The sequence below is a fragment of the Fundulus heteroclitus genome, chromosome 6, assembly GCF_011125445.2.
Source record: "Fundulus heteroclitus isolate FHET01 chromosome 6, MU-UCD_Fhet_4.1, whole genome shotgun sequence".
NCBI classification, from domain to species: Eukaryota; Metazoa; Chordata; class Actinopteri; order Cyprinodontiformes; family Fundulidae; genus Fundulus; species Fundulus heteroclitus.
In genome coordinates this window covers 32,897,231-32,911,065 of record NC_046366.1, presented here as the reverse complement: position 1 = coordinate 32,911,065, position 13,835 = coordinate 32,897,231, and the positions used below count along the sequence as shown (strand labels likewise).

At 39.1% G+C, this 13,835-nt stretch overlaps 1 protein-coding gene across 2 annotated transcripts in view; it reads right to left on the bottom strand.

Moving 5' to 3' along the window:
• LOC105930928 (contactin-associated protein-like 4) overlaps positions 1-13,835 on the bottom strand; it is a 146,282-nt gene that overhangs the window by 29,089 nt on the left and 103,358 nt on the right. For both annotated transcript variants that reach the window (XM_036138622.1, XM_036138623.1), the window contains exons 14-17: positions 13,496-13,658; positions 11,327-11,454; positions 9,638-9,808; positions 1,477-1,695 (exon numbers count right to left, since the gene is read on the bottom strand). In XM_036138622.1, coding sequence (XP_035994515.1) covers positions 1,477-1,695; positions 9,638-9,808; positions 11,327-11,454; positions 13,496-13,658 — 681 coding nt within the window. The remainder of the gene's footprint in view (positions 1-1,476; positions 1,696-9,637; positions 9,809-11,326; positions 11,455-13,495; positions 13,659-13,835) is intronic.

The window sequence follows — 13,835 nt, the reverse complement described above, 5'->3', positions numbered from 1 at the left end:
CGGGCTGTGGGCTGACATGCTGGAATAGCTAATGTATCTGGATGTTATTTAGCAATCAGAAAGCTTCACTCCAGCACTTTCTTTCTGACTAAGAAGATTTTATGCTGCATGCCAAACCACAGAAAAGCCCCGGCCCGTGGTATTAACATGCCAGACCAGCACTGTTAGGGAAGATAAAATAAAGATTTACACATTTACAATCCATTCAGAGACTTTTCTTAGCTGAAATAATCCCCAGTCCCATGCTTTTTGATTAGGTTTATTTTTCCCCTTAAATTAAAAGAATGAAATTCAATTTTCTTAGAAAATGACAAAGAAAGTTTGGTTTTGCTTCTGAGACACGTTGTGTCTTGCGTAAACAAGTTTATGCAAGACCATGACAGCGAGGGAATCAACATCATCAATAGTTCATCTGTCTACTACGGTTGTCAAAATAATCAATATGTCCATATAATTGATACTAGAAGAATTTTTTTGTCAATCATTTATCCAAATGGTCACTCAGCCTCTCCCCTCACTGTTGCTCTTTAAACCTAAACAATGAGCTCTTTAGTCGACGAGGCAAACAGAAAAGTATTGTTTGCTAGGAAATCTCCCCCATAAGGCAGACAGACAGGAAAAACATGAAATGCCGAAGGAAGCTACATTCTCTCAACCCCCAACACTACAAGCTAATGTTTGAGAGTAACTTAAAAATGTCAGTAAGGCTCTTGCATCTGCAAGAGTGAAGCAGTAAACCTCCTGGACAATATAAGTGAGCACTATTGTTGTAAATATTAGCTTATTGGACACAGACAGAGCAATGACAGGGTTCCATCGGTCTGAGATGCACAGTTTCACACAACGCAGGAACACAGGAAAAAGTAACTAAAATTAAGCAACAAAACAAGCCTGTGTGCCGCTCTTCATTAGTCCTCCCTTTACTTGTAAAGCCATGTGGCTAAATAAAAAAATGCACAGGTTATGGTGGAGTCAGAGTGCAGCTGATAATTAGAGGAGAAAGAAGTAGAAATCCTAGGCAACCCACCCTGTTGTTGGAAATGATCACTAAAGAAAGTATAACGCTAAATTACCATAAAGACAGAAACTGTACAGGGCTGCCTCTGAAAACATAACAAAATATGTTTTGTATATCGCAGATCTATGTTTTAAAACCCATTTTATTTTAGTATAGAATTATCCTTTATTTGTCCCTGATTAGTAATTTTTTTTGGATCAAGAGCAAGTTGACAAGTGGCACACTAAAGATAAGCAATTATAATAAAATAAAATGAAATGTCTCTATAAACATATCAAAGGTACGTACTTAAAGAATCTTAGCACGTGGACTAAGTGTTATCTTGTCTACTTTTTTTTCTAGAGTCTAATTGTCCATTACTTATTGTTTTTTTCCCTAATTAAGGTAGTTAAAATATTGCCATACAGTGAATATTCATATTATTTGCTCTAAAGGATATTTTGATATTTTCTCCTCACCGATGAACAGCTGGCTGTTGAGCTGCAGGTGGACGTGTCCATCAGCAGGAGCCTCCTGCGTGGCCACTGGCAGGTTATCCAATCGAAGGGATGCCTCCTTTATGTTGCGCTCGGCTCTGACTCGATGCCAGCGGTTGTCATTCAATGGGACTGTCGACTCTACTTGTACTTCCAGCGGGCCGTTACCAACGTCAAAGGAGAAAACCACTCGAGTAGACACTTGACAAAGAAAAGAACGGGTGGATGTAAAGTCAGGGAATCATATAAACAATAAAGTTTAAAGGGCAGACAAAATTGGTGCTGTTTGGGACTTCCATATGTCTGCGAAGATTTTTGGCCTGCTTATAGAGAGAAATGTCAGCAATTTCTACTATTTAAATAAAGCAAAGCAAAGCAAAATTATTCTATAGCTATTTGATGAGAAGTCAAATATTTATGACATGTCAGCTAACATCATAAATTAAACAATAACATTCAGTATTTTCAAACACTAAACATCAATCTCAGTTAAAAGAGAATGGACTTCTGGGTTAAATCTATTTGTGATTCAGTTAAAAGGAGACAGATGGTTCTTGCCAAATACAGCTAAAAAAATCAAGCCTCACTCGTGTTTCCATATGGTTCCCAGTGCAGGTCGAAAATGAGCCAATGCAATGAATGGGGAATTGAGACAGGTGCTGTAACAAGCAGCTTGGTTTGACTCAAGTGTAAAGAGACAAACAAGCAGACGGGGGGATGTTGGGCTCTATGGAATGAAATTTAATTACTCTATCACAACAAAACAACAATAAAGCCAACATAGCTTCTAACTAAGCAGAGTGGGAAGAGTCCTCACAGGATAACAAACAAAAAAGAAGACCAATTTGGGGCCATGAGCTGATTACATGGGAAAAAAATTACCATACTCTCATTCTTTCCTGCTCTGCATAATGTTTGTTGTGTCCTACCAAGCTTAGCAGATCTGTTAGGAAAATAATTCTCACCAGACACAAAAAGATGATAAAGGAAGGCAAATGGGCATGTAGCACAAATGAAGCCATCTTTTAAATACAGAGTTAGATAAAGATAAATTGATGAAAATAAAATATTACTCTATCCAAGCAATATAAGAAACCTAGTTAGACTTAGACAAACTTTATTGTCATGTTGTATGTAAAGAGTGCATAGAAAATGAATTTTTGCTGCAACGTAATGAGATTGCAACTGAAATAAAATAACATTACAATATGAAGTGAAGCAGTGGTAAGAATGTAACAATGCAGGAGAAAAACAGTTTTTTAAAAAAGTGGGCAGAAGAATGTTCCACCATGTTTATAGTGCAAAAATAAAGGTGCAAAAAGGCATTAATTTGCAAGTAAAGTGGACTGGCAATGAACAGGTCCCGAAAAAAAGTCAAAGCAAACCACAAAGTCAAAGTAAACCACAAAAATCCAGAGGGAGACACAAAAATATTACAAAAAGGGAAATACATGGAAAAATAAACCAACACTGGACAAAAATCTAAAATATATTACGACTTCTCATCGTCTAATACATTTTATTTGAATGCTTTTAGCATAATTTGATTAAGAGAACTGCTTGTAATGTGAAACATTTCCATTTTAGCCTTTTAATCTTAACATTATTTCTTTCATTTAAGCTGAAATCCTATTTCTTTTCTGAGCCTCCTGTTGAGTTTTCCTCCGCAGTCAGATCCCAAGACAAGGGCCAGCTCCCCTCAGCCAATCTGTGGCTGCCCAGATTCAGCACCATGGACAGCACCGCGGTGGTAGAAGTCTTTATTTACCTTCTCCGGGACGTCTGCCGCACTCTATTTGTTTTCCCCATCAAAGGGAAAAGATTTAAGAGAGTGCAGAGGCAGCAGAGCGCCATCCCTCATGTTTTGCTGGTGGAAGTTGGGGATGTATTGCTTTGGAAGCACAGAACAAGATGAAAAAAATACCCCGCCATCCAGCGGTAACTTCATTTAGAAATTTGTTCCTGGGCCCAGCCACAATGTTACTGAGCAATCTGCTGGTGATGGAAAGGAGGGGTTGGTGTACAGAGGTGGAACAGCCACACAGACAATGATTTCCCCTGAGAGAGATGTTAGGTGGCTGGTTTCCCTCAGTTGGATTCGCTGTTTTTCCTTTAAATCCAACAACTTCTTCCAAAGTGGAACAAAAACAACTGCGGAATGTAACCCAAGCTAAAAATACAACCACCCCATAACTAAAAAAAACAATACCACCACACAAGCCTGTCAAAGTGACACAGCTTTACCATCAGCCTGAGTCATGATGCTCTAAAACACATAAAATTGGGTTTGTTAGGGAATGCTATATAGATCTGTCTATATGCTGACATTTGCAGTTAAACACATTTTTTTGTTTCCTGTTTGCTTGCTGGTGATTGAACTGCTATCAAAAGCACTGTTGCTTTCCCACATTGTTCTCTATAATTCATTTTTGTCAGATTTTCTTTTTGACAGGTTCTATGGCTAAGCACATGTAATGTAGACTTGGAAATGCTAATTAGTGTCACTATTAGTAGTGTAACTCTCAGAAGCTTGGTGTTTGTATAGCTCTTCAGTTTGTTTTTCCTCTTTGTATACCTCAGCTCCTGCTTATCCTTATTTTAGTTGCACATTTACTCCACTCAGCATTAGAGCTTAACTTGCCAGTGTAATGGAAAATGGATTCCTGCGTTAAATTCAGTCATTTATGTATTCTTCTAATGCAACTTACTTCTGTCTGCCTACGGCATTATATCTTTTATCTATCTATCTATATAGATGTGTGTGTGTGTATATATATATATATATATATATATATATATATATATATATATATATATATATATATATATATATATATATATATATATAACCACTGAGTTTAGGATGATTTTCCTTGCCTCCAAATGTCCCAAAAACTGAATCAAAATGAGATAGGTTTCTAGGATATGTTGATTTTTGCGTGTTGATTTTGTACGCAGGGGTTTGTGAACCGGATCAGAAGGGGGAGTCCAAAATATGTGATACAGAAACAAGACTGAATCAAGCAAAAAAGGAGAAGGGTGTCCACATTCATTACTATTCATGCATTAATAATGTAACAATCAACGTTATTATGCACTACTTTGCTTATTGTGAATCACTAATGTATGGGATCAATAAAGTTGTTATTGCAGTCATCTAAAAAGTTATAGCACATTGGTTTTGTGTCCATTTCCCTAGAACATTTCTCTGTGTGTTTGAATAAACGTGAGAGATTAACGTAAATCGCTCTGTTAAACCGTCCGTTATGAAATAAATTATTTTAATTTGTAGTAGTTCACAGCGCAGCAATGCCTCTACAAATATGTCGGACACACTGTTTTGCCTCAGCAGCGTGCCAGCCTACTCAATGAGGCATCTACGTATTAATGTCTATGGGTGAATCAGCTGGGGGGAGGAGGGGGAAGGCTGTTTGTTTGATGGTGTGCTCTGATTGGAGAATATGAATTACAGAGAAAGATAACATTTTCTGATCTGATCGTTTTTGAGCAAAGAGAAAGCTGGCTGCCCCTGAGCAGGTCCTTTGGTATTCACTTTTAACATTTAGACAGCCTCATCAGTGCACAACAGATCATATTATACCCCCAAATCCTCAGATAAAGGAAACTTGTTGTCATGGCCCCTTTATGTCATATTCCTGACTTATATTCTGCATAGTGACTGTGTATCTTTTTGTGCTCCAAACCGGTCTGCCTTTCATCTAGTTAGACTCCCTCAGTTGTCTCTGCCCTCTGGTTTCTCTCCCAGCTGTGCTCATTCAGTAATTAGTCTTACCTGGTGCCTTTACCATGAAAGGAGGAGTGACTTTTCACCTGAATCTGTCACCATGGTAGCTAATGTTGGAAAATGAACCTGCTTCGGAGCATGTTAGGTTCCCAGACTGGAGATCAAGACAAAGAAAGCACTGCCTGTCAACCAATCAATGAGAAAAATGTGTAGACTAAAAAAAAAAAAAAAGTACTCCTCCTCCATTCCTTCTTTCCCTTCTGATAGTCAGTGTTACATCTTAGGTCATCAGGAAACCTTTGTGATAGATATCTCATCAGTATTGATCCTTATATAGCTAAAGCTGAAAACAGTTAAAAAATGATACATGTTGTATCTGTACACTCATGTTCATTCATTAATAGACTGTTTAACATCACAAATTGATCATATGTTTTATTCCAGACATTTAAACAGTCTTAGCCTGCTAGACTGAATCATTTTATCCTTGTAGACCATTCAGTGCCAAGAGGATTTAAAACCGTTTTGATTGCTGCACAGATGGTAAAACTATTTCTGACAAAATGTTAGATTGATTTAATATTATGGCTTTGGTGTTGATTAGTGAATTAATTTGCACATTCACATGCTTCTGTTCCTTCATTCGTGGCCAGCTTGCCTTTTCGCCTCTATCGATAGTCAGTAATCCTGGGTTGATTTACTCAGTTGATAAACAGCTTCATAGTATCCACTTAAGTATGGCCTTCAATTTCAGGTTTAGCTCAGAAAGATCAATCCATACATCTATTGTCATACCCCCTTATCCTTGCAGGGTCTCGGGGGACTGGTGGCCATCTCCAGCAGTCATTGTGCAGAGAGATGAAGTATATTCCAGATAAGTTACTAGTTACCGACTCTTGAATGGTTTTATTTAGCAGCCCCACTGTCATAAAGTGTAGTGTCATATGACACCTAGGGATGTCAACTGTTGGCATAGTTAAGAAAAAAAAATATGTACAACTTTGTAGTTTTCAGCCACTTTTCTTGCTTTAAACTGTTTACAGATTAGATGTTGTCTGGTCAAAGAGCCTGGCTTTACACGTGATTGGAAAAACTTGGTTTTGTGGGGCGATGTAATGTACTTCACCCTTTAGATGAGGGCACTCTTGTATGTAAAATAAAAAAATCCTAAATTAGCAGCCTTCACAACACTGAGCTGAGACCAGGAGGCAAAGATGCATCCATAAATGTTCTGCTTTCAATATTCTGCAGCCATTTTAAAGCGTGTATTCTTTGCAACAGGAAAATCCAAACTGAATGAATCCAAACATTCAACAATAGTAGCAAAATATTAAAAATGATACCTTCCAACTCCCTAAGACAGTAAATCTTATTTTCTAAATTAAGTTCTGCTTAAGGTCTCTTCCTCTTAAGAGGACAGTTTATTATCTTGTCTATTTTCCTGTATTTGTTTAGCATAGGGGACCGTAACGTAGTAAACATTCAAACTAACTTATTAATTTCCTTCTGCTGGACTAATTTGTCCAAATTAAAATTATATAACAGAATGATACTGGTTTAGAGTCTGGAACCAGTAATTAATTTGATTTAATGAGTCTGGATTGGATAATTGATTAATTTAGACTTTCTGTGGATCCAAAATAATTACTCTGCATAATGGCTTTAAATAATTTTTGCTGTCATTTTGTTTAAAAACACACAAAAATAAAATTTAGATGATCTAATGGTGACCTATAACACATCTGCCACCCACCTGCAATCGAAAGGCATGATTAAACTACACAAGTTTACAGTTTACCACAGTTGTGACGTGACTGATCCTTTGTTGCCCTCATTAACATGTGCATTATACAAGAGAGAAGAATTAATGGGGCTTCGGGTGGTGGGGGTGGGGTTGGGGTGGCTGTTGGCGAATGCTCCTGAGAGTTGAAGAAATATCTCTAAACTAATAAATGGGCTACAGTAAATATTAGCTTTGCTTTAATGGCTTTAATAGCACACCGGTCGGATACATCAGCCGATGATTTTGTCAAGACTAGAGGAGGCAGTTTGTGCATTTATGTCAAAGCTCGGTGTATGGACTCATTTACTCTTGAAAGTTATTGCTCAGCCAACCCAGAGTTTCTCACGGTTAAAGCTATAATTGGTAATCCTGTTCAGAAACACTTTTTGTTATACTGGGTAAACAGTCTTCCATCCTGAAACTAGTAAATACGTTATGTATTCAGAAAAAAGGGAGGTTAAAAAAATCTGTAGGCCTGTAAAAACTATAACCAATCTTTGCCGTTCAGTCCGAAGAGCAGGGAATGGTCAGAGTTTAGTTCCTGCTTTCACCCCCTCTCTCCATCAAGTTCTGGGGGTTTCACCTTATCTACTGGTTGTCCCACATGCCAATCATTCTGATGCGCTCTCGTAAAGCTAGTGTCCGTGCTCGTTCCTTTCTAGTTTTCCACTTGCTTACTGCACATGTGTTCTTCTAGTGTTTATGCTGGTGAAGATTCTCAGTCATCCAGGTCATGGTCATTCCAAAAAAAAGTAAAAAACAAAACAACTGGACTTGTTTTCCGTAGTAGAAGACGTTTCGCTTCCTCTCCAGGAAGCTTTCTCAATTCAAAAAGTCTGGAGTAATGTGGAGTAACAAGCTTTATACCACTGCCCAACAAAGGCCTTGTAATGGCTTAGATAACATGCAAATTCAACCGAAACAGGTCCACCCCTTAGTAATGGGCGGTCGTTAAAGACATTGAGCCAGCAGATTGAACCGAAACTGGTCCAATCCTCTGTAACGGGGAGTCGTTAGGGTTGTTATTGGCTTGGCTTAAAGGAACAATGTTTTTATCACCCGAATGAGGGTGAGAATTTGAATTAAGAAAGCTTCCTGGAGAGGAAGCGAAACGTCTTCTACTACGGAAAACAAGTCCAGTTGCTTTGTTTTTTACTTTTTTTGGAATTCTAGTGTTTATGTATCCGGTTAGCTTAGCGGCTAGCTTAGCGGTTAGCCGTTCATTGTAGCTCCGCTGCTCTTATTGTATACGTTTAATGGCTGAGAGTCGCAAGAAGCAAACTGTGTTTATGTTAATGAGAAGAAGAGGAAAGCCTCAGTACAAAGAAATAAGACCAGAGAGGATTTGAGAGATTTTTTTCATGCAAACCCTCAGAAGAGCGGAAGAGCAGGTAAGACGGTCTTGCGCATGCACAGTTATTCAAAAAGGGACTTGGGGAAACTTCCAGAAAAATCTCCAACTTTAGCTGACTCTACAGTGTACCTCTTTCTGTAAGCCACGGGAATTAACATCCATTACATTCACATCAGTGCTGCTCATGTTTCACCGGATGTTAATGAAAAGCTTGCAATGAATGAACTTCATGTGGTCATTAGTGAACAACAAACCGATCACACATAGGCTCCCTTCGCTGTTGTGGCCGATTTTGAGCACTAAACCTAAAGGCTGTGGTCCCCAAAATCCACCAGCATGTTTCTTTGTACAGCGGAAGAAACAACACCCATGAATACAGTAACACGGCTGCTGCTACACCGCCACCCCTCCGCCAACCCCCAAAAGATCCGATCACCTTACTTTGTTCCTCACCCCCAAATATTCTCTCCTCATTGACCATGTCAGGGCAGCAGCGTGGCCCATCAAGGTGTGGCCGATGGGGACAGATGCTCAGGGCTCCAGCACAACAACAGCAAACCTGTAGAGGGGGCTCAAAATGGCCGACCAGGCACTGCTACAAGCTGAAGATGGACTGACCAAAGACATCACACTGCATCACCACTGCACTACTAGACTGTCCTGCACATGCACACCATACACAACTTGTTTGCACAGTACTAGGTTCAGAATATTGCATTACTTTAGTAAAATAAGTTAGTTTAATGCTCACCAACTATATTTATGTCACCTATTTTATTATTTGCCAATTTCCTTTATTGTAAATTATGTTATAGTTCCTCTGAATAGCCCATTTAAATTATACACACCTAACCATGTGTATATGCTCATAGTAGTTTAAGCTATCATTGTGTATATTATATACACATACAGACATATATGGTCTCACCGGTTAAAAAAACTTTTACCAAACCTCTCATAATATGCCATACCTCTACTTATGCTGCAGGTTCTGTGTAATGACGATGAATTGAATCTAATTGATCCTATTAATGCCTGCGGTTCGGCTGTAAGAATATGTTGTTCGATGACAAACATTTAACAGGTTAATAAAACAAGTTATTTACTGATGTTTTAAGGGTGCAGACATCAACTAAGACAATTCAGATGCAGTAAAACTGAAATGAATGATAGCTCACTATAAACATGAAGAAATGTAACAGTATAAAACGCCCCCCTGTGCTCGTGTTGGATTTAGTGTTGTATTCCAGCTTTGACTCACTGCTCAGTTCGATTCGGATGAAGTCTTTGATGCCAAGATTTTCCAGGAATACTCCAGAGGAAGCCGTGGTCTTAAAGAGGAAGGAGATGTCGGCACTCAGCTCTCCGTGGAAGGTGGGGAAGTGGAGGTACGACGTCTCCTTGTCAAAAAATGCTGCGTTCCAGAAGTTCTCTGTGAAAAAGGTTGGCAAAATAAATACATTTATTCTCAAGATTCTGAGAACAAACCAGAAACCAAACCAGTACAGATTAAAAGTGTTTTGTTACTTGGTTTGGAAAATAAATGTGGCTTAAACTACAAAACCAAGAGAAGGCAGTAAACAAATCCCATGCAATCTCATTTTATCCGATGTGTAAATTTAGAACTTTTACGGCTCTTCAGAGACAGGTTGTTTATCTAAATTTGTTCAAACCCATTTGTGGATGAGTTATAATTTATAACGCTTTATTTCATTATGTTTAATCATGTTTTTGATCAAAAATTGACTCAATTTTGCAGCACTGCATTTACATCAGCAGTCTGAACCAACATAATAGGGAGGAAGTAGTTTTGGTTATGCCTAAAAGATCATTGTGAAAAGCATCTGTCTAGAATCTAGATGTACAAAGACTGAGGGATCTAAACTGTCTGCAGTACTACGGTACTTCTACAGCTTCAAAAGCTCATAGAAGCTTTGACATCATCAGCATTTAATTTCTCGTTGGAAACGAGAAAATACTAAAACCTTCAACAAAGAATCCTTAATTAAAGTAAAGCGATGTGTATCTATTTATATGTGGTGTAGCTTTGATTCTTACAGTTCTAGGAAAATGTCTGATTTTACAGCCATGATTTTCTACTTGGTGGCTTGTGGTGGTGGTGGGGGCGGGGTGTTTCAGGAAGTTAACATGTTTTTTTGCATCTACATAATAGCTGCAAATAATGATCAAAAGATAACAGCTGCTTTTAAACATGCAGCTGGCTATTATATGCAACATATAAAACAAATGTGGCCTATTTTTATTTGCAAAACTAAAACTAAAATAGAACTTGATCTATTTGATTTAAATGATCCACACAGGAGTTCAGTATACTGGAGGCGGGTCCAGTGTCCTCACAGCCAATCCCAGCCACGTGCTGCTACAGTCATGTTTGCATGATTAAAGTAGAGCCCAGTCTGCATTACTGGGTGAAAATCGACAGCCATAACACTTGCACTTTCAGTTCTTTAATTCTTTTCTTTATGCTTATGTGTAAAGAACAGGTACTTTATGTGCCAAGGCTGGAAAAGTTAATTAGCTTTAAGCATTAAATTTAAGCTCTAATTGCTTCAGTAAAAGTAACTTCTGTTCATGAAAACATTTCAGGTCTCATCCAAAAGGAACGGAGGCATTTTGGATGAGACCTGAACTACTTTCTACTGTATAAAATGAGAACAGTTTACAGTCACAAAAACAGCTGTAGGCTGTAATCACCATTGTTTAGGCTTATAAATTGCAAGCAAGTTTAATAAAAGAAATTAACAATTAACTAGTTCTTTGAGACCTATTACCTAATTTAGATATCAAATTTTAACCTTTGTGCATAAAATTTAAGAGCCCCTTCTAAAAGAATAAGTTAGAGAGGCTTTCATCTTGTAGTGTACACGTGCACAATACGCGAGCCCCTCGGGAGAAATGGTTCAGGAACCACTGATTTAGAGGTTCTTACTGTCTCCGTAGCATCGGAGGGGTCCCACTCTGTACATAGCCTCTGAGCCTGGCCTCTGGATGTCACCCAGTACCAGAGATCTGACCGGGAGGCTTTCCTTATGGGTAACCAGGCCTGAGTCCTCAGTCCTGCAAGAACAAAACACACAAAACCTGATGAACAGGAACAGTTGAAAAAGTTTGGATATATAGGATGAAAAAAAAAGCCAAAACTGCTTATTCGGTGATACATTAACTGGCAGTTTCACATGGACTTTTAGGAACTACTTTATGTGATGTAGCTGGTTGACGCAAACATTGCAGCCTCTGGATGCGCCGCCTGGTTCCTTGTTCATTTAAAAAAAAAGTAATTTTCAATCATCACGCCAGTAAAACCCCAAACTTTCTTCCATAGACAAAACGCCTCCTGCTCAATTATGCCAATGTTTACCTTCATAGTTGAATATCACTCTTGCCGAGGAAAGCTCTTGCATAAAGAAAAAAACTACGTAGGTGTCGCAACTTTTGTGTTTGTGGATTGGACCAGAAAGCAGACAAGAGCCAGGGAGCCGAATGATAAAGTGAAAGGTGGTTTAATACGGCAACAAAAAGGCAAACTTACAGACTGGGCAGGCGAACACAGGGACCGGGAATAAAACAAGGAGCAGCCCAGAAACAGGGGTAGCATAACGGAAGATCCCACAAGGAGTGAGGGGACCCAAGTTGTTCAAATAGGGAAGTAAGTAATGAGAGGTGGAGGGAGGTGAGAGTAATAACATGTGAGAGACATGATGACGATTAAGCCAAGGGAGAGCAATGATATGACAGAGACAGGAGGAAAACAGAACCTAACAAGCATACAAAAACCACAATGCATAAACGGACTCTAAAAATGAAATTACTGCAAGCTGGACATAAGACAGGCAGGAAAACAAAGATCTAACAGAAACAAGATGCAAATTAATCCATAATGAGCACAATACCAACTAATGACAGCGATAATATAAAGCTGAAAAACAGAAAAAGGTGAAAAAACAGAAAGAATCACGATCCCAAGAAACCTAAAATATCAATAAGCTAACACCTGGGGATCGTGACGCCAGGATTAAAAGTGAAGATGTTCAGGACATTTGTGGTTGGATGAAATATCCAGGTGCAGCAGCAGCGGCTCTTAGCTGTAAAAAGAATAGTTTGGAGTGGAAAATGATGGTGGAAGTCAAGTATTAGGGGTTAAAGCAATTTTTGTTTTTGCCTCGTGTCAGTTTGTTCCAGCTGATTTGGTGTTTGCTGCACTGCTGAGGTTGCAAATCATGCAGCGCCAGTCATTCATGTGAAGCAGAGTGAGGTGAAAGGTTTAGACTCTATAGGAGGCTTGTTTATTTTGCACATGTTAACTTTGGCTGAATGCTCGTATAACTTCATTCTGATTTTGACATGTTTTCTTAGATCATCATTAATCTTTTCTGTGTGGCAGCTTGATTCAGAAAGTACCGTTGGGGGTCAGAGCTGTGTTTAGTCTTCATCAGTAGTTAGTCGAGTAATACAACAGAACAGCATCCGTATTATTTTACCAGTCATATGAACATTGTTGGTTCCCTGTCTCATCTCAAAGGGATAATATTTTGGGCCTTGAGTTTTTTTTTTTTTTTTTGACAATTTCTTTATCGTCAGCCCGTCTGCCAGACTTACTGCTGTGCTTTGGGTCATTGTCCTGTTACGGGGTCTACTCCTGCTTTAGCCTTAATCGTCTCTCACATGTTGCTCAAACATCCTCTGATTCATGGTAAGATTCATGGTGGATTGTGTAGGTGATGACCTGGCCAGGTTTTGCTGCAGCGTACAGGCATGAGCTATCAGGATCTATCATATAAACAGCAGCTGTGGGTCCCATGATGGGTTTTGGTGTTTTTGGAGACTTCTACCAGCATATTAGCTGTCTGCTTTCTGTGGTAACTTGCTTGGATAGACAGACATGGAGATGTTGGCAGCTGGTTTGCATTTCCTCCACTTGTAGACAGTTTTCTGCACATTGAAATCTCTTATCAGACTATTAAGCTACTGCACTCTTCTTATTGAGTTATAATTGTTTTTCACCATCCATGTGACCAAAAACAATAAGAAAAAACACAAGGTTTCATACGGTCTCCTAATTTTTTTTTACATCAATGTATGTATGTACAATAGTCAGTACCACTCCAAGCTGTCTGCGTCACAATTGCAGTAGTGCTGCGGGTCCACGCAGTCGCCCTGCAGGCCACAGGCACACTGCTGGCTGCCTGGATGAGCTCCGCCCCAGTAAGTCTGCACACGGCCGGGGGCGGGGCCACCGAGCCACCAGCTGAACGGAGACCCCTCTGAAACACACGCACACACCTTTAACAAGAGTTTAAAAACTTTTTTCGTTACTGATTTATTTCCGTCTGATGTAATTTAGCACCATTGTTGATTTCCTTATTAAAACATAACTTTCGTTACTATTCCCCCCCCCCCCCCCTAAAATGGCTGTTTAACAATCATTAAAGTAAGAGGTT